Source organism: Magnolia sinica, chromosome 1 (genome assembly GCF_029962835.1).
Source record: "Magnolia sinica isolate HGM2019 chromosome 1, MsV1, whole genome shotgun sequence".
Taxonomy (NCBI): domain Eukaryota; kingdom Viridiplantae; phylum Streptophyta; class Magnoliopsida; order Magnoliales; family Magnoliaceae; genus Magnolia; species Magnolia sinica.
Genome location: NC_080573.1, coordinates 25,752,894 through 25,778,581, shown reverse-complemented (window position 1 = coordinate 25,778,581; position 25,688 = coordinate 25,752,894). Strand labels below are relative to the sequence as shown.

General features: G+C 41.5%; 1 protein-coding gene across 5 annotated transcripts in view; it reads right to left on the bottom strand.

The window, feature by feature from the left end:
* Positions 1-14,939: 14,939 nt before the first annotated feature.
* The window catches only part of LOC131243358 (protein PLASTID TRANSCRIPTIONALLY ACTIVE 12, chloroplastic), a 48,219-nt gene continuing 37,470 nt past the window's right edge, over positions 14,940-25,688 (bottom strand). For 4 of the 5 annotated variants that reach the window (XM_058242683.1, XM_058242676.1, XM_058242707.1 and 1 more), the window contains 6 exons: positions 20,819-21,078; positions 20,107-20,228; positions 19,012-19,080; positions 18,407-18,463; positions 17,772-17,876; positions 14,940-15,276 (listed from right to left, as the gene is read on the bottom strand). In XM_058242683.1, the coding sequence (XP_058098666.1) occupies positions 15,178-15,276; positions 17,772-17,876; positions 18,407-18,463; positions 19,012-19,080; positions 20,107-20,228; positions 20,819-21,078 (712 nt within the window). In that variant the 3' untranslated portion in view covers positions 14,940-15,177. The remainder of the gene's footprint in view (positions 15,277-17,771; positions 17,877-18,406; positions 18,464-19,011; positions 19,081-20,106; positions 20,229-20,818; positions 21,079-25,688) is intronic. The other variant, XM_058242698.1, reaches the window with a different exon arrangement.

Here is a 25,688-nt window from a genome sequence, read left to right as displayed (position 1 = left end):
TCACGGCCGTGCTTCCGGTCAATTCGGAATCAACCTGGATGGACCTGATCATTAAGTACTTCGAGAACGGCAAGCTAGCCAAGGATTGAACGGAAGCACGGTGAATGAAGATCAAAGCTGCCCGATATACCATACTCCCCAGTATACTCTACAAGAAAGGATTCCACCTTCCTTACCTGAGGTACATTCGATCGGAAGAAGCAAAATATGTCGTAAGGGAAATCCACGAAGGAATCTGTGGGAACCACTCTGAAGGATGAGCGTTAGCACATAAGGTCGTTCGATAAGGTTATTACTGGCCGACCATCCAGCACGATACACGAAAGCTCGTCTAGAGATGCGACAAGTGTCAAAGATTCGCAAATATACCTCGACAACCGCCAGAAGAGCTCACTCCTATGGTCGAGCTATGGCCGTTTGCTTAGCAGGGGATCGATATTCTCAGTCCACTCCCCATTGGTAAAGGTCAGACCAAGTTCACCGTCGTGGCTGTCAACTATTTCACCAAGTGGGCAGAAGCAGAACCGTTAGCAAAGATAACCAAGTAAAGGATCACAGACTTTATTTGGAAGAATATCATATGCAGGTTCGGGATTCCTTGGACTATCGTCTCCGATAACGAGAAACAATTCGATAATAAATAGTATCAGGAGATGTGCAAGAAACTCAGAATTCGCAACATTTATTTGTCACCACGACATCCAAAAGCGAATGGGCGGGTTGAGGCAATCAACAAGATCATCAAGCATCATCTCCGTACCAAGCTCGAGAATGCTAAATGTGCATGGGCTGAAGAACTCCCTAAAGTCCTATGGGCATATCGAACTACTGCTCGAACAGCTACTGGGGAAACCCCTTTCTCTTTAGCATATGGAGCAGAGGAAGTCACTCTCGTAGAGACCGGACTACATACAGCCTGGACAGAGTCATTTGACAAACAAAACAATATCGAGCTTATGGCCCTTAATCTCAATCTCCTCGAGGAACAAAGAGAACGAGCTCGGGTTCGGACTACTATTCACCAACAACAGGTATCACGCTTCTATAATACACGGGTCAAGTTCAGAAGGTCTCAAGTTGGAGATTTAGTTATTCGAAAGACATTCTAAAATACGAAAGAGGTAGGATCAGAAACCTTAGGTCCGAACTGGGAAGGACCCAATGTGATATCGAGCATAAGCCGACCTGGTTCGTATTTACTAGAGGACCTGACTGGCCAACTGTTCCCACACTCATGGAATGCCGAGCATTTGAAGATCTATTACCCATAAGCTAAGTCGGTACGACATTTATTATGTATTATTCAACTTTAAATTACATTAATAAAGCTTCAGCACGTTATTCGATCAATTCCCAGCTAAAATCTGACTAAGGAGTGATCTTAATCTGATCAAAGACCGAACTATGTCCGAGCTAACTGGCTTGGATAGGTTTCAATAATTCCCCAAGTCATATCCGACTAATGCCCGAGTTACGACTTAGGCTCAGTCTGACCTACTCATAAAAAAAATAAAAATAAAAACGATCTACTCAACTTAGAAATTCAGAATTCAAGAAAAAGAAGTATTTTCATTGATAATTCCCAAAGGGCATGATTGCATTGGTTATATCCTAGAAAAATACATGTACATCAATCTACAAATGACTGAAGTGCTTGAAGCTAAAAAAGCACAGGTGGGCAGCGCTCGAAGTGCTTGAAGTTAAAAAGGCATAGGCGAGCAGCGCTTGAAGTGCTTGAAGCTAAAAAGGCACCGGTGAGCAGCGCTCGAAGTGCTTGAAGTTAAAAAGGCATAGGCGAGCAGCGCTTGAAGTGCTTGAAGCTAAAAAAGGGAAAGGTAGATCAGGATGAAGGAAATACTGCTTTGTAAAAGAATTAGAACCTCAAGCCTCAGAAGGTTGCTCGGGAGCTACCTCAGGTGCCAGATCGTCGCCCGACCCATTGAAACTTGACTCTAGCTCATCAAAAGTGAAGCGATCAAGCTCTTGGAAGGTCTCCTTCATCGCCCTCATATACTCATCATAACCTTAATGATAGAGGTTATCCTTCTCATCCAGGAACGCCTAAGACGACTAGAATTCCTGGATAGCCTCCTTCCTAGTCAGAGCAATTGCAGGCTTGGTCTCCTTCTTGAGCTTCTCCAGCTTCACATTGGTCTCGACGAGCCGAGCATGGCACTTATCATGCAAGCCCTTGACTTCCTCCAGCCGCGCAACTACCTTGGCTTTCTCAGTGAAAGATGATTCAAGAGCTGTCTTCGCAGTCTCTAACTCGACTTCAGCAGTCGAAGCCCAAGCCTTCAACTGGGTCGCCTTTTACTTGGCCTCCTTCACCCAATCACGCATTCGAGCAAACTCGGCGCGCGCCTTCAATACGCACGGGGCGAACTACAAAGAAAAGAAAAAAAGGTGAAGATGAGCAACCAGAAATAGAAGTCAAATCAGCTTCGGACAATGTACTTACTCCAAGAAGGCTCGTCGACACATGCGCAGGAGCCGTGTCCATGGGAGAGTCGAATAAGCTGACGAACTCCTCCTCGAATGTATGACAGTCTGTCCAGGGGAGGATCCCCTCCACGGTCCGGCAAAGGCTCCCTCGCCTCTCTTCAACCTCTTTCCTCCATGAAGACCGAGCCTCGGTAGGAAGCTCAGAAGCCCTTAGATCTCGGTGGGGGCGACCCTTTCTGGGACAACTGTTCGCACTGCTCTAGAGGGGGTCTCCACCTCCATGCCCTCTCCCTCGACCTCCAAGACGACCGGGAAAGAGGAGCCAGCCTTCCCCTTGGTCTTAGATGAGGTCTTCTATTTTTTCTTCTTTGGTGCCACCAACTCATCTCGAGGGGACGCACGAACCTTGGAGAGAGGACGGATGAAGGGCCAAGCTTCAAGCATCTCTCCGTCAACGCACAAGAACAATACGTTAGAAAAGTTCTTGAGAAAATTCTAAGTTGTGGATCTCGGCTGAAGATCTTACCCAAGTTCTTACCAGTGAGTGTTGAGTCCAAGCTCGACTTAAGGATTAGCTCGAGCTGGAGAAGTACTCTCCAAGACCTTTTCTCCCCATCAATCTCCCGCAAATCCTTGATCTGAGCGAGCGATCCGCTGCTAAGCAAAGGAAGATGCTTGGGAATAGCTAGAACAAAAAACACATGTTACAAGGTTAGATGGCAGTGAAAACCGATCAACTAAAGGACGAACGACTATTACAATAAAAATATTAACCTGGGTTAGAGAAAGCTCGGGGGACCAGGGGCTGAGTTGATTCTGGCTCGGCCGTCTCCCAGCACCTAGAGGCCTAGAACCATTTGTCCCTCTAATTTTTATTAGAGGTCAGAGGGTCAGTTATAAGAGCCCCACCAGTGCTCCTCCAGGCAGAGAAGTAGTACCAGTTAGGCTGCAACTTGTTCGGCTTTAACTGGTACAAGTGGAGGAACTCATCCACAGAGAGCTCTGGCTGGTCTAGCTCGGCCCACAAAACCGATCAAGGCCCTCCACCCATTCGGGATCTTTGTCCCAGGGCTAAGCCTAGGCGAGCTAGCAGATGCTTGACCACACCCTGTAGAGGGAGCCGCAGGCCGCACTGAAGGGTGACCTGGAAGATCACGACAACCCCATCTGGAGGTTGGTCCGGAAGCTCGTCAGACGAAGGAAGCCGGAGAACTACAAACTCGAGGATGTAGTATCTAAGCCTGACCCGGGCTAACTCCTCCTCCTCAGTCAGGGTCGAGGGCACCGGCCCCCTCGGACCCTCCTCATCATCGGGCTCTTCCGGGTTCACCTCGCCAGAAGGATCGCGCCCCACAGCCATCGACTCCTTTGCCGGGGATATACTCCGTGCCCCAGGCACGGGCACTGGCCTCTACGATGGGGACAGATTCAACGGCCTAAGCACGGGCGCTGACCTCCTAGAGACCATTCCAATGCCTTCGACGATGATGACTGAAAATCGACATCCGCCATCATCACCAACGGCAATGGTGGGTTCGACATTACCTTAAGGTGACTACTCGCCCCACTTTCGCTGCCAGAGGCCCCCTCCCATGAGCTCAATAAGCTTGACATGGTGATTCTTATGAGTAAAATTACTCAGAAATTATTTTTTAAAAAAAAGGAGGGGGAGATGGAGCTCACCGGGGAGAGAACGGACAAATCTCCGGCCTGATTGTGGAAGAAAACGGACACCAAAAATCGCCCAGAGAGGAAGAAGAAGACGAAGAGGGGAAGAAGCAGAAAAGCAAACAAAAAGACCGCAAGGGTTAGGGCTTTCCTTATATAGCAGTGCCATGTGGCAGTCATTAAAGACGCCCATCAATGCGAATTCGTACGACGACCCCTCGACTACCCCAACTCGACATGTGGTGCGACCCCATGCGCTATTCGACCCCGATATTGAGTATGATGCCACGCATCACAACCTTGTTGGTCCGTCATCGAAAAGACGGCTTAGCACCCCACATGACCTCGAGCCACAAAACGGCACATCATGATTACGAAGCAACATGCTTTGACTACCGTGCTGGCCGTCATACTTGGCATTTATGATAATACGACTCGACCTAGTCCACACATAACCCGACCTAGCCATAGCCAGCTTACTTTTCGAACTTCCATAGATTGGCTCGAAAAGTAAGGGGGGCTCACTGTTGGGGGAAAAATCAATAAGTCGGCATATGGAATGGACCAACTCTATTAAACTAGCACGGGCCTAGTGAAACCCGAACCTGATAAGGCGTCTAAGTCCGAAAGCTGGCCGACCTTCAAGGAGGCCGATACAACTGTAAGGACACTCAAAGAACACGGTTATGAGCCCATTCGAATAGCCGAATACCGACCTAACGAATAGGTCGGTCATAGGTCGGCCATAGATCAACCCCAGATCGGTTATTATACCTGGCCATAGCTTAACCATGGCTCAATCATAGATTGGCCACTGGACGATCATAGCTTGGCCAACGTTCAATTACAGGTCGGCGATGCGCCTGACAAAGTCAAGAACCATTAGCGCCTAGCTAAAGGGGACACAGATCCTCCGACCCAATCATCGGTCAAAGATGGTGAATGTTAATCTGTCAAATATATCAGTGTCGCTTATTCCCAAGTCATCACCCACCTGTGAGAGCTAACCTGAATCCGAGCTATAGATTCGAGGAATCTCCTAACATCCCGAAGATCTCTCCCAAGATCTTTGGAGGATAAGATCATATTCCAATAACTTTGGAAGCCGGTAATCTCGTAAAGATCTCAGATCCGAGCGGATTTCCAAGATATCAGGAAAGAGTCCTCATGCATTTGTACTCCCTTTCCTATATATAGAGGTATCTCCAACCATTCAAGGTACGCTTATTCTTACCTTAGCACTTGACCTGTATATCTTATCTGCAAATCCTACCCTACAACAAAAGACCCCATTTCTGACTTAGGCATCGGAGAGTCCCCTGCACTAGCCCGGGTCTCCTTTGTTTCTCTTTTTTACCTATACAAGTTTTGAAGGGTAAACCACGGAGGCTCGGGTCTCCAAAAAACTGCATCAACAATTAAAAATACTAAGAAACATCATTGAATGCTACTGCAATCATTTCATATACCTAAACAAGACATTAACTATGTAATATAAAGGAAATTCATCAAACATCTAAAGCGCTCAGTCATCATCATGAATTTAAATGACCTGAGCATCCATTGTCGCCGGGAAATTACTGCATCCATCAAAACCTGTACAAAGCACATTTTCACAGATCCAATATCTGTTTGCCGAAAAGTTGAAAATCTTCAGCAGAAGATGGGAATCTTCCTTTGCGTTCGAAGAAGCTGAAACTGTTCATCGTTGGACCTCTACTACACATGGGGGTCACCGTCAGTGATCGGAGATGTCCATATGATGGCCCTCACCTTAGATTACCAATGGAACTATCCTAACCATCCAAATTAATGCACTTTCACTCATTGAATTGGGGATTATACAATACTTTTATCGAATCACCGACATTTTATCATACAGATGGCGAACATAATTCAGAGATCGTCCTTCGACAGATGGTAGGGAATGTAAACGATCTCGTCCATTGCCAATGTTAAGACCAGTCAGATGGCGAACATAATTCAGCGATCGTCCTTCAACAGATGGTAGGGAATATAAATGATCTCGTCCGTTGCCAATGTTAGGACCAGTCCAGACCACCGTTGCCAATGGAAAATGGAGCTGTGGGTGAACCGTAAAGATCTCAAAATCTAGATAGATCAGCTTCTCAAGTGGGCCACACGCAGTCCTCCAAGTGTCGGTATCACTGCAAGTTTCTTTGGCCAGGATACGAAAACTATATCAATGTTGTTGTTAATATCACTGATAACCAGAAATGTGGGAAAATATGGAGTGAATGGTGGAATTTTTTAATGGAATTTCAGGATATGTTAAAATACATATATTTATAATTTAAAAAGGTTTGCAAAAAGAATGCATGCTTTATATGTTACTATTTAATGGGGCCTTAAAAGCGTGTGTTCTCGTGAGAAATTAATTTAACCATCCTGTCCATCTTATTTATTGTTCAACCAGTTAACCTTTCATCCAAACATCCATCCATATTTCAGAATATTCCTAAAAATTGATATTTTGTCAAAAAATTTGAAACAAAAGTTTAGGATCTCGATATACTATCGTTGAGAAATTGACCACTGCATACAACCATGTGCCAAAAAAATCTTTAAACGAATTTCTTTTAATAAATAGATTTTTGGCAATCTTAATACATTAGTGATATTATCAAATATCGTCACACCTGAAATTTACACAGTCAAAAATATTGGTAATATCCATACAATGGCAATATAAGCGACACATAAATTTACACAGTAAAAAATATTAGTAATACATTAGTGATAGTTAGTTATACATCACCAATATCTAGAATTTATGATACTATGTGTAACCGATATCATTATTAGTGTTATCCGTATGAGATACAATTAGTATCATAGATATAGATATTTTGATAATGTCGGAGATACTTTGAACAATGGCAACACATATATGTTTGAATGTAAGATGTTAGGATTTTGATTGCCATCCGCCCATTTACCTCATAATAGCATTATAATTAATCCTAGGCCTGATTTATGGGCCATGGCATTCATGGTCAGTCCGGACGCGGATTGCATCCTACCCTGCTAGGATGGACTCAATCCTAGTAGGGCTTTGTGGGGCCCAGAGTGATGTATGTGTTTTATACATGCCATCCATTAATTTTAATAGATCATTTAAGATGTGAGCCCAAAATGGAGGCATATCCAACCCTCAAGTGGGCCACGTCATAGGAAGCAGTAGTGAAACATTCCCAAGGCCATCGTAATTTTTATTTGTCATCCAGTCTCTCTCCCTCTCTCTCTCTCCATATATATATATAGAAAAGGTACTATACGCTGGTTATTCGTCGGATGGTGAAAATTTTAAACAAATGGGAAAATTTCATAGGGTCGCATAGAATTTACGTGCGAGCCTTTCATTGTTGGAAGATCATGTGCTAGGATTTTGTGTAAGGCCCACTATGATGTTTGTGATAAATCCAACCTGTCCATCCGTTTTTTAAAATCATTTTAGGACATGCAACAAAAAATGAGGAGGATCCAAATATTAAATGGGCCACATGAGAGGAAACAGTGGGGATATAGTGACCACTGTTAAAACATTCACATGACTACAAAAGTTTTGTATTGGTTTATGTTCGTGTTATTTTCATTTCATATCAGTGAAAATGACCTTATAAACGGTTTGGATGGAATATAAACACCAAGGTGGAGCCTAGGAAGGTTTCAATGGTAAGCATTCCTTTCTACAGTGTTTCATCTCGTATGGCCCACTTGAATTTTGGATCCTCCTCATTTTGTCCTAAAATGATATCTAAAAATGAATGGACAGGTTGGATTTCATACAAAGATCACCGTGGGCCCCACACAGAATCGTTTCTCGAATCTTCATGAGAAAGGCTCTATTAGGAAATCCGCATCGCTGGGTTTGGGAAACAGACCGGCTACTCCCCTGCAACCGGCCAATGGCGGGTGGTTGGTGTTATGTGGGCCCCACCATACTATATGTGTTTCATCTATGCTATCTATATGTTTTTCTAGATCATTTTATAGTAATGAGACAAAAAATGGGGTATATCCCAATCTCAAATGGACCACATTACAGGAAACAGTGTTGAATGGGCGTCGACCATTAAATTTTTTTGGGGGGCCATAAAAGTTTTGGATCAAGTTGATCTTTGTTTTTTTTTTTTTCCCTTCATATGGGTCTGTATGACCTAATCAATAGATTGGATGTCAAATAAATAGTACAGTGGGCCTTAGGATGATTTCAACCGTGAGCATCACTCTCCACACTTTTTTTTATGGTGGGGTCCACTAGAGCTTTTGATCTGCCTCATTCTTTGGATAATGCCATGATATGATCTCTCAAAATGGATGAACAGTGTGGATATAATACATACATCATGCTAGGACCCACAGAACTTGGTGACGTGACTTCAGCTACTCAACCTCTCATTAGGTAATCCGCGTCCCACTCCGAGACGGAAGTAGATTGGCTGGTGTACCACACACTAGCTATATGGATGGTGTATTAACGTAAACAAATTTTGTGGGTCCCATCATGAGGTATGAGGTATGTGTTATATCCAAAACATTCATCCATTTGGCAAGCTCGTCTTAAGGCTTGAGCCTAAAGATAAGACAAATACAAAGATCAAGTGGACCACACTGCAAAAAGCAGTTGAGGATTGAACATCTACTATTGAAACCCTTTTGGGGTCACAGAAGCTCCCGATCGATATGAAATTTGTTTTTCCTCTTCATCTATGTATTTGTGGTCTTATTAACAGATTGGATGGAAAGTAAAAGTTATGTAGGCCCTACGAATTTTTTAACGATGAAAATCATTGTCCTCGCTGCTATTTTTGGTGTGGTCCATTTGAGCTTTGTATATGATTCATTTTTTGTTTAATGTTCTAAATTGATCTCGAAAAATGGATGAAGGGTGTGGATATAATAAATAAATCATTGTGGGGCCATGTAACTTTGATCTCCTTTGAACCGTTCGTGCAACTCGGAGCTTGAGGAGCGTCGCCACTTGTCTTCTTGCGACACGTATCTACACCAGCTATATAGCTGGTGTGTAGTACACTAGCCAATCCACTTCCCTCCTAGACGAAAGGGGATTGCTCAGCTTACTGAGTAAACTATGTGAGGTCCACCATGATTTATGTATTTTATCTTCTCCGTCCATCCATTTTCCCAGTTAATTTTATGGCTTCATCCCAAAAATGAAGTACATACAATGTTCAAATGAACCAAACCACATGAAATGGTTGAATTGAACTTCTATTGTTGAAAATTTCTTGGGGGCCACATAAGTTTTGGATCAAGCTCATATTTTTGTTTTACGTTCATCCATGTATGTATGATCTTATGAATAGGTTGGATGACAAATAAACATCACTATGGGGCCTAACAAGGTTTCAACGGTGGAAATCATTATCCCCACTTTTTCCAGGCATGATGGACTTAATCTTTGAATATGTTTCAATTTTGGGCTCAACCCCTTAAATTAGATGGAAAAATGGATGGACGGCATAGATGAAACAAATACATCATGATGGGGCCCACATAGCATCGACCACCTGCCGTTGGCCGGTGGCCAGTGGCGGGGGAGTAGGCAGTCCGTTTCCCAAACTCAAAACCCAGGGACCAGGATTTCTTGCTAAAGCCTTTCCCACGAAGATTAGCGGAAGAATTCTGTGTGGGGCCCACTGTGATCTTTGTGTGAAATCCAATCCATACATTTGTTTTTAAATATCATTTTAGGACATTATGCCAAAAATGAGGAGGATCCAAAATTCAAGTGGGCCATACGAGATGAAACAGTGGGGAAAGCAATGCTTACCGTTGAAACCTTCCTAGGCTCCAACTTGGTGTTTATATTCCATCCAAACCGTTTATAAGGTCATTTTCACTAAGATGAAATGAAAATACTATGAATATAAACCGATACAAAACTTTTGTAGCCATATGAATATTTCAATGGTGGTCACTAAATCTCCATCGTTTCTTCTCATGTGGCCCATTTAATTTTTGGATCCTCCTCACTTTTAGTTGCATGCCCTAAAATGATTTTGAAAAACGGATGGACGGGTTGGATTTATCACAAACATCATATTGGGCCCAACACAGAATCCTAGCACATATCTTCCAACAATGAAAGGCTCGCACATAAATTCCTTATGGCCCTATAAAATTTCCCGGTTTGTTTAAAATTTTCACTATCCATCCCGCACGCTACCTTGGTGTGGTCCGATTAGCACTGTAAAGAGGAAATCAAATTGTGTACTAAGTAAACTTTGTTGGGCCCACTGTAAATGGATGTGGTCTATCCACACCGTCCATTCGTTTTTTCAAGCGCATTTTAATGGTTGAGACCAAAATTGAATTATTTCCAATGCTCAAGTGGATCATAGAATAGGAAACATTGGGAATAACAATTTCCACTGTTGAAACCTTTCCAGGGTCTACAATGATGTTTATTTGTCATCCCTCTTGTTCATAAGATCACAGATATTGATGAAAGGAAAACACAAATATCAGATTGATCCAAAACTTGTGGACCACAAGAAAAGTTTCAACGGTTGACATTCAATTCACACTATTTCCTGTGGTGTAGCCCACTTGAGCTTTGGATATAATTCATTTTTGGGCTTAAGCCATAAAATTATTTGTTAAAATGGATTTAAGGAGTAGATGGAATATATAAATCACGGCGGGCCCCACAAAGTTTACTTAGTATGCAATTCCTTTCCTGCAGGAGACCCGGGCGCGGATTGGCTATCGACAAGTTGAGAAGTGACGTCACCAAATTTTGTGGCCCCACCATGATATATGTTTTGTATCCACGCCGTCCACCCATATGGAGAGATCATTTTAGGGTAATATCCAAAGAATGAGTCACATCCAAAGCTCCAGTGGACCCCACCACAGAAAACAGTGGGGAGAGTGACGCCACTGTTAGAAACTTCTAAAGGCCAAAAAAGTTTTCGATCAAGCTTATATTCGTATTTTCCCTTCTCTTTAATGTCTTTGTTAACTTTTGAACAGGTTGGATTTCGAAAAAAACATCATAGTGGGCCTTAGAAAGGTTTCAACAGTGGGCATCAATCTTCCCACTGTTTTCTATGGTGGGTCCACTAAAGCTTTGGATCTGCCTCATTCTCTGCCTCAAGGCATAAAATAATATCTCCAAATGGATGGACGTTGTATCTCCAACGCATACATTATAGTGGGGTCCACAGAACTTAGTGACGTCACTTTAGTAGCCAGTCTCCCTGCTCAATCTGTCAGTATCTAATCCACGTACCCGCTTTCCGTATCTAATCCCTACTTAACCGTGGCATCACTCTCCCTACTCTTTCTTTGCGGTGCAGTCCACTGGAGCTTTGGATGTGACTCATTCTTTGCATATTACCCCAAAATGATCTCTCCAGATGAATGAACGGCATGGATACAAAACATATATCATGGTGGGGCCACAAAATTTGGTGATGTCGCTTCTCAACATGTCAAGTGTTAATAGCCAATCCGCGCCCAGGTCTCTTGGGAGGAAGCAGATTCCGTACTGAGTAAACTCTGTGAGGCCTGCCATGATTTATATATTCCATCCACTCCTTACATACATTTTAACAGATAATTTTAAGGCTTAAAGCCAAAAATGAAGTATATCTAAAGCTCAAGTGGACCACACCACAGGAAACAGTGTGAATTGAATGTCAACCATTGAAAATTTTCCTGGAGTCCACAAGTTTTGGATCAATCTGATATTTGTGTTTTCCTTTCATCCATATCTGTGTGATCTTATGAACAGGCGGGATGACAAATAAACATCACTGTAGACCTTAGAAAGGTTTCAACGGTGGAAATTATTATTCTCAATGTTTTCTGTTCTATGGTCCACTAGAGCATTGGAAATGATTCAATTTTGGTGTCAACCATTAAAATGCGCTTGAAAAATGGATGGATGGCGTGGATAGACTACCTCCATTTATAGTGGGCCCAACAGAGTTTACTCTGTACACAGTCCGATTTCCTCTTTGTGGTGCGAATTGGACCGCACCAAGGTAGTATGCAAATGGTTCGCAGGAGACCATTACTATATATATATATATATATGAATGCTCAGCTGCACACTAGTTCGCACCAAATTCGTGTAAACTTTTTTGAGAACTTACCATATGTGATCTGACTCCAAAATCTGAACAGTCCATGTGAAGCGGCACCTCATGAAACCCTTCAGGCCCAATTTTTTACTTTGATCCAAAACTTTGGTAGGCCATGAAAAATTAAAACAGTTACCTCCCTTGATTTTCATTTCTCTTTGCTATGGCTCACTAGAACTTTAGATCAGGGTGAAATTTTTTTCCCTGGGATTTCATGGGATTCCGCATCACATGGACCATTCAGATTACACGCCCATAACACGTGTGCAAAGGTGCACACGTGCATGGGTGCGCAGGTGAGCATGACTCAAAAAGAAAAAACCCTATGCGACCCTCGGGAAGTTTTCAATGGTAGGTGTTCAATCTCCACTATTTCCTATAGTGTGGCCCACTTGATTCTTGGATCTGCCTCCTTTTTGGACTCATGTCTTAAAATGATCCATTAAAATGAATGGATAAAACACAAACATCACGGTGGGCCAAAGAAAGCCCCTGCCGCGACCGAGGCCGTCCTGGCCGGGGTAGGAAGCAATCCGCATGCGGTCACTGCCCCAAGAGGATCCGACCCGAACCGACACAAATAAGTGTGATTATTCCCAAACGGACCTAACCCGATCCGAATTTACTCAATCCAAACACAACCGATTTTCAAATCCGAGGACCTTCACAACCCGACCCAACCCGACCTGAACGTCGGTGTGGTCAATCGGGTTGGGGTTGACGCTATGCCAAGTTGCAGACCTACTCGCGACTCCCGTAGCTATCGTCAGCACGGCTGGAGAAACGGAAGAAGGGGTGAGGCAGTCTTTGGCACCTGTCGACATGACACGTGAGAAAGATGGGGTGATTCATCAGGCGGGCGCACCGTGTGAACGTACTTCCCTGCTTACAATAAAAAATGGATGGTTAGAAATAGGGAGCCGTCAGTGGGCGGGCCGGGCCGGGCAGTTAAACATCAAATCTGGGTTGGGCTGAAATGCTAACCCAAACCCAAGACCCATTTATTAATCAGGAGGGCTAAGGTTCAACCTGGATAGGCCTACCTGTTTAAAAGGTTTTAAGGTTTTCTCTCCCCATACATCATGCATGATGAAGCCCACCTAATGATCAGCCCAGATTTTTTTTCACAAAAAAGAGTGGCTGGGCTGAACTTGGGGTGGACTAGCTTGGGCCAAACATCATGAGCCATGTTTGTTTTGGCCCAGTGCGCCCAGGATTTACCAAGCTGGCTGTCTTGGCCAAGCATGGGTCCAGCCATCGACAGCAATGGTTAGAAGGCCCACAGTAATATATCCAATATACACATGGACTGATCTAAAATTTCGGGCCATGGTGGCCCCCACACAAAGGATGGCCCAGATCCTACATTAATTTTTCACTTTTAACGGTTACCGACGAGTGGCCCATTTGGGTCCCCCATAAGGGAGATAATTTCAAAATTTTAGGACCGTCCATTCATATGATCCATCCACAATTGAGGCCCACATTTTGGGGGGTGCCGATGGGCATGATACGTGTACCATGGATGAATTGCGACGGAGCACAGTAACAAGCGCACTGGGTTTATCGATGTCTGGTGAGAGAATTCATGTACATGAGAGGATAGAAATGGGGCCCAGCTGAGGCTTCTCCAAGCGGAAGCGGATTGCGTGGTGTGCCACACACCACCTACCTCCGTAGTGGTGTTGACGTCACCAAGTTCTGTGGGCCCCACCATGATGTACGTGGTATATCCACACCATCAATCAATTTGGGGAGATCATTTTATGACGTGAGCCCAAAATTGAAGCAGATCCAAATCTCAGGTGGGCCACACCATAGGAAGCAGTGGGGACAATGATGCCCACCGATGAAACATTCCTAGTGCCCACCATGACGTTTATTGGCCATCCAACCCGTTCATAATTTCACACAGACCTGGATGAAGGGGAGAAAAAAACAATTACCAGCTAGATCCAAAACTTGTGGCCCTCAGTAAGTTTTCAATGGTGGCCATCATTTTCCCCACTGCTCTATGGTGTGGTCCACTTGAGCTTTGGATCTGCCTCATTTTTGGGCTTATGCCATAAAACTATCTCGCCAAATGGATGGACGGTTTGTATATAAACCTACATCATGGTGAAGCCCAGCCCACAGATCTTGGTGACATCAAAACACCACGGAGGTCGCACACCAGGCAATCCGCTTCCTCTCCAAGCGTAGCCCATGAACTTAAAATTGCCAAGTGCTGTGCTATGCTAGTGTCCAGATGGATTACTGAGCTGATGTTGCAAGTCATGTGAAGAGCTGAAGATCTAACGGCTCCCTTTGGAATTGGGCAGAAATTACATGATACCTATGTGAACAGCATCAACCTCAATGTTTGGAATCGGAGAGTGAGGAAATCCCATTCTGCATTGATCCAAACAGAGGCCCCACCAAACCATGTGAACTCAATCCAAGAAGAGCCTCATTGAGCTAAATGCCTTGAATTGATTAGTGTGCTAAACCTAGCCAAGGAAACCAAATAGAAGTCCACAGCATGTTCTGCTGACCATACGGACAAGGCAATCTATATCCAGCACTGCCGAGCCTAGATGCACCTACACATGAGCCGTTCAACATGTCGGCCCCACCATGGTCAATTGTACAATAGTTGGGTTGGGTGGGCCACACTTGCACAACAAAAGAAAAAAAAAAGGGACGCTCTAAAGGAACTACCAGTGGTCTACATTCCATGTACACATGCCTAATGAATATGCCGACGTTACTCAAAAGTCCCACACGTCCTGCCAGATCGGTGGTAGAGGTGTGTGTGAACTAAGCAGAGCTTGTCAAAACAACTACAATGCCGATTGGAAAAAATATTCAGTTTCTAAGGCTATGATTAGCTTACAAGAACCATCCAAGTGTCCCCATCGCTTGCCATGAGAAGCATGAAGACTGTTTACTGATCTTCATCGAAGTCCAAAAGGAAATCAGTCAAGTTCTCTGAATCATCTACAGCCTCTTCCAATGTCAAGGGATCTTCTTTCTTCCTTTTCTCCTGAAAAAATAAATAAAATGCCATGAAAATTCTATTCAGTCACTGGGTTTAAACAAAAGGCCATCTTAGGCTTTAGCCATGAGAAAAATAGTTCCCAATTTCTGGGATTTTCTTCTCCTAGGACCTGTTTGGATTAGTGGAAACCAAAAAGTAAATGAGGAATGGAAAACACCACATTTTGAGGAAAACTACGGAAAAGAAAGGAAATCCGTGGAAAGCAATCCTTACATAAGCTGTTTGTTTTAGCACACATGATTTCAATGGAAATATGGAATGGTCAATGTTCAAAAAGTGAGAGTTCTCTTTAAAATGAAGGAAATCTCCATTTCTTAGGTTTTAGAGAGAGGAAATGGCCCTTTTCTGAGGTAATATGAGAAAATGAAAACCCCTCACTCCACTTGGCTTTTTCGCAAATAAGGGAAACTGTCATACCATAGGAAATCAGTTTTCTTTCCTCCATTGAATCCCATTTTCCACCAATCTAAACAAGCCCTTAGTAGAATTTTAAAGAATTATGAAATAGGTAGAATTTTAAAAAATAAAATGGCTTCTATGGATATGAAAGAATTCTTTTCATACAGCACAAAGGAGCTCATTTCATGATTTTGGAAACCATATCAAGAGTTGAAATTCAAAATTCAGAAATTATTCTTATCCACTCAAGTCAACACGAGCCATAGGCAGCCTAAATTAAGGTCAATTAAGGATGGATTAAGTAAAATTTGTTGCAATTATAAAAGATAAATTAACATAAAGATCTGAGCTGTTCATCTGGCAGGCCAGACCAGCTACGCGTCTGGCCCAAAGTCAGACCCAGTTAGTAATCAGGTGGGTCTGCACATGTATGAAATAATTCAAATGAATGAATGGTTTAAAAAATGCCAAACAGTCCATATTCAGTTATAGATGTGGTCCATCTGATGGCTGGACCTGCTTCAAGCTTTGAGTCATAGAACATACCAAGTGGATCCCGCCTGATGGACGCCCCAGATCTCGCATGCACATGCTCTGTTAGCGTGTACAGGGATACTGGCGTGGCAGCCATCATGCTTAAATACAACATTAACCTGTTTGACACTGATCAACTGGGAACTTGGTCTTTGACTTCTGAACCTAAGATTCTGGTCTTATTGAAAGCGGCCAAGTCAACATAGAGCCAATTATTATAAAGTCGAGAGTTTGGATTCAGTGGACAAAGACCAGCCAAATTGAGCCGATGCAACCAAGTATCTTGTGGTTAGATCTAGTCCGGGCCCATTCATTTCTTGGGCCTGAAAATCATGCCTGTGTGTCTAAAAGTTGACCCAAAGGCCAGTCTGTGGCAGGCGAGGCCTGGGAACTAGCTGGGCAAGCCCTGACCACTGATCACATCATCATTCCTTGTCGTTGGCATGCATCTTGTAAGTTGTTGAACTTCTTGTAAATCATGCATTTCATTTTCACTCCAATTTTTCAATTTAATTACAAAATACAAAAAAGCCCAAGTTAATTAAAAGGTTTATTTAGCTGGGGATATTGTATTTATATTCCCTTGCTTTGTGAGAAAGACAGCCCAAAAACACATCTCACCATTAAGAGAGGCATAAAGGTGTAGATTTCCAAGTGATTGCCTTCAAAGCCTTCTCCTTTAACCTTTATACTACAGCGGACCCCTTCGTAGGCTGATTTTCAAATAAAATTATGAGAGCTTTGCTAAGCGCACATGTGTGGGCAATGAAGCTCATGTACATGCCACACACGTGCCAGCATGGCACGATATGTCTGAGATAAACTCCATCCATCAGATGGCACCACTATTTTGCACTATCCCCATGAATCAGGTTGATCCACTCGTAAGGTGGGCCACTCTGAAAAACTTCACTGAAGTTTTCTAACCCTTCCACCTATTTCAAGATTGGGGCCCAGATTCTGAGTGGACAAGATCTATTTTTGGGAAAAGATGTACAAGGTCAGACCAACATGATGGTTGGATTGGATCTGTGCCTAGCAGGCAAATGCGTGGTGTGTACATGAGCTTTATTGCACATTAGTGTATGCCTAGCAAAGATCAAATTATCATAGTTTAAGTTTGTTAAGATGGATTTGGGTGTACTCCCAAATTGAATTGCAATAATCAGTCCAATAAATATGGAAGCAACCAAATTGTAATTGCAATTACGTTACATTCATGTTGGACTTGAAAGGAAATTAACTGCAATCTCAGGGGTACTTCCTCTGTATTGCATACCAGGAAAAATCATCAACTTAGTCATTTCCTCTACTGAATTGAATGTCTGCAATTCAATTCACTTGTGTATCCAAACGCAACATTGGACTGGTTGCAACATATGTTTCTTCTCCTTATTAGACTTCTTGGCTGGGGATTCAGTCCAAGGTGTAGTACCATATATATATATATATATATATATATATATATATATAGAGAGAGAGAGAGAGAGAGAGAGAGAGAGAGAGAGAGGCATATACAAGGAAAATTTCATGTTGATGAGAATCACCTTTGAGTTGCGGAGCTGAGGGGTAGTCTTTACAACACTCCAATTGCGTGTAATTTTCTCCTCAGTTCCATCTTCACCTTCGATGTCGCTATCCTCTCCTTCATCCTATTGCCAAAAAAATGCAGCAGATAATACAAAAATCAACTATCAGCAACCATTCAAGGAGGTTTGGTAGCACCGGATGCACCTCTACACATGGAGATACTAAACTGGCGTGCCTGTAGGACATCCAGGCCATAAATCATGTGAGAGCCACACTGTTGATTATCTGGCCAAATGTCATGCCAGTAAACTATTGGGTAGGCCACATGTATGAAAACAATGGATGGCTGAAGAAAAAGAAAAGATCGTGCTATTTTTTAGATAGTCCATTGTTTCTGTATTCCCCATCTAACAGTCTACTAGCTTCATTTGCAGGCCAGATGATCTATGCAGGTACTACCTGATACACAGCTCAGATTTCCAACACATGTTTCTGTGTGTATGGGTGCAAGTGGATTGTGCATTTGGGGTTAGCAAACTTCCTATTCAAGGAGCCAGAAGGCCCAGAACTCAACACACAAAAAAGAGAAGTAAAATAAATAGAGTAGCAAGTATGGAACAGCTTTAAGATAGATGAGTGCATGTTAACTCACATCATTTTCTCCAATATCAACTGCTTGTGCCATGGCTTCGTCCATATCAGAGATCTGCTTTTGTAATTACATCGGCAAACCACATCAGTTTGAAAGAAAAAGAAAAGGCTAGTGAAAGTGCGCAGAAGCCTGAGAAAGTTCAAGAAGACTATACGATGCTTGATTGAGAGAACAAACCATTGTTCGACCCAACAATGGTAGAGGTGGGACCTAACTTATGATGATCTACGCTATTGATATGGTGGTCCAATCATACGGTGGACCATGTCTCACATCTCCCCTACCACATGATCCTCTGCATCCAATGTAAATGGATGACTGCAACCAAAGGACAACTTTTAACAGGGAAAAAATCAGACAGGATCATCCAATGCAGAGGTGTCGGGGCATCTCCGGGCCATCACGATGACCACATCATATGAACGATTTGGATCACTAATATGTGGACCCCACAAGCATAGTTTGTTTGGCCGAACAAAAACTCGATCAGCGAGTGTATTCCCTGACTTTCAAAACACTTATTTTATCAATATGAAAAAGTTCTAAAACAAACAATGAGAAGATGTGCCCACTTTTCCAAGATGAATATGTTCTGCCCCCATTACCTCGAGTTGTTCCGTCTTTTCTCTGGCCAATATTTGCTCAAGATCTTTCCTTGATATCATTTTCCCATGCTGAAATGAAGCAATTTAGTAAGTACAAACAGACTAGGTGAAAGCTCCATTAGCTAAACAGGAACAGAACAGATATTAGCTTTCTAGTTATTCATAAGAAATATCCAATGTTTCAAAACTAATTCAGTGAACATTCTTCAACGATGATGTTCAAATCCCTATGCTTTGAAGAAGTTTACTAAGGGCATGTTTGGATGGGGGGAAGGTTTGATAATTCGATAAGATAGCCCCTATCGATTTTGTTTGGACAGGAGAGAGAACACAAGTAATTTGAGAAACAAACCCTTTTATTGCCTTCCCCACTTCCACATTGGACATTTTGAGTAACCAAGTGCCTGCATTTTCATATTCGAATACTTTCAGATACATATGGACCCCTTTATGGCTGCCATGGGCCAGTTTTGGAAAACTAAAGAGGTGGGGCTCAAACTTAGGCCTAGCATAAACCTAGATGGTCGAGAGCCCCGATGACAAAATCCTTGGGGCATGTTTGTATACATGGAATCCAAGGGAAGGGAATGGGAAAAAAAGCAATAATTATCGAATAATCATTTCCACGATAACTATTAAAAAAAAAAAAAAAAATCCAATTTTGAGTTCTTGCTTGGGTAGCAAGTGGAAATCTATATCCCTCTCCCAATACACACATTTTCTTGTGCCAAGAATTAAAATTATGGAAATGTGTAATGATTGCTACGTGGAATCCACCATTTTCTTTGCTATCCAAACAACACAAATTATCACATCAAAGGACAACCATTTTCCTTCCCCACTGAATTTGGCATGGAACCCACAGTTTCCAAACATACCTTATATCAAACGACATAATGACTTTCCTTTCATCCTAAAGGCCAAAATTTCCTTGCCTAAGATTCAGAGCAAGACACTTGCAATGTCAAAAGAAATAAACATAGGAGACCCATTAATATCATGTGCTAACTATTGTAGCCGTTGATCATCTGAATATAGACCATAGAAAAGATGTAAAGATTTTGAAGGCACCAGTTATTGGTATCAAGTACCAACCTCCATAAGATAAGACAGCATGTTGGGTGTCGGTTCATGAAAATTTGCACCCCTATAGTCAATCACTTCATTTGGATCTTGAATGTAATTAATTGTTGGATAAACTGGATCACCACCCCATACTGCAAAAGATCAAAGGAATGATTTAACCACAGCTACAAGATAACCACACTAATTTCTAGCATGCCACAAAACAACATAGACCAAGTTATTGGATAGAATATCATCCATCAATTAGCATGCATAGATGTGTCAAGGGCTCAAATTAAAGCAATAATACAGTGTAGGGCCAGGAGAAATGCTAAGGCGATTTGACAAGAGATCGAAGAGGACATTAGCAACACATGGGCTGATGTGGTTCACATGTATTGGATTCAAGCCACTCGTTAGCCGGGGGGCTGCACTTAACATGACCTGCAAGTCAAGGTCTGCTTATTAGGCAGGCTGCACATGTACATTGAATATAGAACAATGGCCATATTTTTTCAACTGTCCCTACTCATACCGGAGTGGTCCACCTGATGAATGAACCAGATAATTTGTGGACAAGGAAATGTACATGGTGGCCCTGACCAGAGGAACAGCCCACATCTTCCACACACATGCTATGACTCACCAATTCAAGTTCCAGTGAGAATCGCCCACTTCTCTTGGGAAAATGGTGAAAAATGGGATGCACAACCACACAAAGGTTTGGAGATGGAATCCTTACTTTCCTTTATTTGATCCTCTCGCATTCGCATTGCCAAAGGATCCCTGCGGATGCGGACATCGGTGCCCATCATGATGCGATATTCTCTATCCGTTTGATGCTGGAACATCGTGATCAGTTGGGTGGTCTCGTCTTCACCAGTCTCTTCAAAATGTTTTTGCACAGCCTCACGTGAAGTATCCCTCTTCCATGCTTTAACCCATTCCGAGTAGTATGCCATTGGACCGATTTTTTCCAGTCTCTCCTGTTCCGCTTTTAGCCTGAAGATATAGCAAAGCAATTACAATCAAACTGTAACTTGACAAACTTTATTTTAAGAGAACATTCACCTACAATGCATTCCACATTAACTTATCATGCATTTCAGCCATGGAAAGATTTTTGCAGAAAAGTGGGAAAGATATTTTGCAATATGGTGGTCTCCATGGAAAGAGATTTTTGCAGAAAACAAGGAAATATATTTTGTAATATGGCAGTCCGTGGCTGGAATGCAAGGCAAATTACCATGATTGTAGATGAACATCCTTCTTTTTCAAATAATCTAATGCATCCTAACAACATTATGTTTAAAAAATAAAAAATAAAAAATTTGGTCAGTTTAAGAGATTCAAGCATTTGTATAAGGATTTCCGTGAAAAAAATCTTTGATTAATTACATGAAGCCACAAGGCTTCCCAAGACTGAAGAACTATGTCCATCCCCGAGGACATGCATAGTGTCCTGCATATTTCAGTTTCTGCAAGTGGGGTTGATGCAACCAAAAGGCCACACAAGCTAGCTAATCAAAGATAAGACCGATTCAACCATTTAAACTGTCTTTATTGATAAGCTAGATAAGATCCATGGTCTGATGCTAAAACCAGTATTTTAAATAGCGGTAGCATGTTGCATAGCGTTCAGCCCTCTGTAGCATGTAGCACAAATAGCGTAGCACGAGTGTAAGCTACACAATACTTCTATTTTTTAATTTAAATATAGGAAAAATATGATGAATGGTAAGGTAAAAGCAAAAGAATATAAAAATTCCTAGAAGATTATTCATTTTTTAAGTACAAGCATATTCAGATAAGTTATTAATTATCATTTATCAAAAGTCAATCCACATATAAAGTCATAAACCAAATCAGATAATTATCACATCAACAACTTTCTAAGCAAACCGTTTTAATTTTTTTAAATTAAACCACTTCAATTAATAATGTCTAATTGAAACCACCAGTCACAACTCACAAGTATGAAAAGAAATAAAAATCCCATAGGTTGAGAGTATTAAGTACAATACATATGTCATCTATACAAAGAGGGGTTTTTTAAAACCCTCTATCAAAACCCTTTTTCTTTTAAGTTTAGTTTTAAAGGTTTTTTAGCATGTGAGTTTCACACCAACTTCAACAACGGATCACTACCATTTTAAGTGAAAGTAAAAAAATGAAATGTTTAGTTTTAACTTTACATTTTTTAAGTATTTAATATGAGTTCTATATCATTTTTAACAAACAAAAGTAAAAATAAAATAAAAATAAATGTTCTTATCACTCATCAAAATTATAAAAATAAAAATAAAAATAAAAAATAAAAAAACAAAAAATACACTGTAGCATACGCTACAAACGCTACACACTACGTAGTTGTAGTGTACGCTACGACCCCTGTAACGTACGCTGTAGGAGATTTACGTTATTTAGCTACGCTACGTAGCGCTACGACAGCATATGCTACCTCTACAAGCACTATTTGAAACACTGGATAAAATTAAAGTGATCAGCTGTCAGCTTACTCTTTAAGGCCCATGGGATCAATCAAATGTCATCAAATTCATAGGATTTATTTATTTTAATTAGTTATTATGTTGAGTCATGACTTAATTAGTGTAAAGTAGAAGAGCTTTTGGAAGACGAGACACTACTAAGGGGTTGTTTGGCACCGTGGATTGGAGGGGATTGGAGGGGGTTTCAAATCCCCTTGGTTGTTTGGCAGCATAAAGTAACTAGGGATTGCCAATCCAGGGGGTTTCCAATCCCTTCTTTGAGGGGGTTTGTAATTCACGGTGAGAGCTTGGATTACACCTAAAATCATTTCAATAGTTGCAGGTGTAACACAACCATAGTGTCAAAAATTATATATCTCACTAATTAGGGATATTAAAGTTGATTTAATAATTAAATTCAAACCCCTGTGAATATACCATGCATAGGTATTTTTGAATTAAAGTTGATTCACACTCCAAGGTGCCAAACACACCGGGAGGATTGCCAATCCAGGGGGTTTCCAATCCTGGGGGTTCCGAAATCCACACTCCCAAACAGGCCCTAACTCAACGACAAAGCTTTTCAACCACAGGATTTCACACGCAGTATTCAACAGAACTTGGTATTCAGCCCCAGCACTAGATCTAGCAACAATAGTTTGCTTCTTAGTTTTCCATGCAATAAGATTTCCTCCAAAATTTTCAACCATGAGATTTCACACGCAATATTCACCATAACTCGATATTCAGCCTTAGCACTGGATCTAGCAACAATAGTTTGTTTCTTAGTCTTCCATGTAACAAGATTTCCTCCAAAAAAGGTATAATACCTTGATGTACAACTATGATCATCAAGAGATCCTGCCCTGTCCACATCAGAATAACCTTCAATATTTAAATAATTATAACAACTAAATAGAATGACATGTCCTGGAAAAGGCTTGATGAAGTAAAGGATGCGACAAATAACTTATAGATGACTAAAGCGACGAGCATGCATAAACAGGCTTATCAGAGTGATTGCATGAGATAAGTCAAGAAGAGCAATAGTTAAATACATCAACTGACCGACTAGGCATTGATACATGTGATGATCATCAAGAAGCTCCCTGCCATCAAGCTAAAGTTTTCTTATTGACCTCTAATGGAGAATCAAGAGGCTTCGCACCAAGATTACTCATTGGAATCAAAAGATCAAGAGCATATTTTTGCTAATACAAAACAATAACCTTTTCTAAACGAGCCCTTAACGCCAGGAAAATATTTGAGCAACCCCAAATCTTTGATATAAACAAATCTTGCTCAAATAGAGCCTCAATTCAAAGATTCCACTAGCATCATCCCTTGTACAATACTATCATCCATATATACACTGACAATGATAATCCCTTAAACACTTCGCTTAATGAACACTAAGGGTGTGTTTAGTTTTCCAATTACAATGGTAAATGGCTCAAAAAGTTAATGATTACATACTCTTGTAAATGAATGATGACATCACCTACATTTGACTGTAATGATGAGTTTGCTACCATTGTTTGTTTTACCCAGACATCATTGTAATTAAAATTTCCCTTACCTGCTTCCTTTATAGGTGTATTTGACTCTCGATTTATGAGTTGTAATTCTTGTTTAAACAAACACCATGAAATGATAATGATGATTCATTTACTTTGTGATGCAAGCGCATTTGCACACCGGGCTCGAGTGAGGTAGCTTGTGGGATGCGAGGACACACTCGGGGTGGGTGGCCCATGTGAAGCGGAACTCATGTGAAGTGGGGCCCATGAGGAGGTTCAGCCGAGGTCCTAACCCATGCAATGTGGGGCCTAGGCTATGAGATAAATGGATTGATTCGCCACTCTCTATCAGTTCGAGCTTTTAGAGCAAGTGGCTAATTGTCCTGCATCACTTTGCATTACACAGGAAATTGGAAAACCAAACACGCCGTAAGTGTTCTAACTAAGTACAAGTAAATCCAATATCAATTAAGGCTCCCATATATCACCCTTTAAAGACAACGGACCATATTCCCCCCATCCCCAACCAAAAAAAAAAAAAAAACAAAGAGGAAGCATATAAATTTCGTTAGTCAAATCACCATTTAAGAAGGCATTCTTAACATTAAACGGGTGCAACAGCCAATTCAAATCAACGGCAGGAGAAATGATAATACGAACTAAGTTCATCTTAGCAACAAGATCAATGATTTCAGAATAATCCTCACCATATGTCTGAGTAAGCCCTTTAGCAACTAGACGGGTTTTATATCTGGCATACTACCATCAAGGTGGAATTTAAGAGTCCAACGACAAACCACTGGAGTCTTCCTAATAAGTGTAAAGTGGTCATCTCTCATGTATGATTCTTCTCAAGAGCAACATCTCCTCCTCCATAGCTTGATGCCATAGAGGAGAAATCAGAACCTCGTTATCATTTTTAGGAATAGTAGAAGAAGAACACTCAAGAGTAGAAACAAAAGACCTGTGTTTAGGAGACAAGGAATGATAGGAAATAAATTGTTGAATAGGATGAGTAGTACACTGTTTTCTAGCTTTTCTGATAGCAACAGGTAGATCAAGGGACAAATCTATATATGGATCAAAATGAATAAGCAAGTGAGCAAGTGAGCAAGAAGACAATCAATACTTGGATTCAAAAGAGCATGCCCTGTGGTGGATTGTGGGAAGAGTGATGTTCGAATATTCCTTCTTTTATACACCTTCAAATCTGGTTTAGTTGCCTCAGAATAAAAAACCACTTTATTTGTCACATCATTTGGTGAAGAACATGCCCTTGGAACATAAAGAATTAGATGAGAATCAAGAACAAGTATATGAAGAACCATTGACTAGTTCTCTCCCTGATCTTGTGAAAAATATGGAATGTTTCAAAGCAACTTAATACCCATAGAAAAAAAAAGTTTTTATTGATCGGATCAAAACACTTGTATCGTTTTTTTTAAAGATGAATATCCAAAAAAAAAAACCACATTTATAGCCCAATTTGACAATTTATTTCAACGAGGATCCACATTGTAAATATAATAAACACACCCAAAGGCTCATAATGGAATTTTAGGAATAGAGTAGAATGCTGAAAAATATTAAATAAGGACTAACC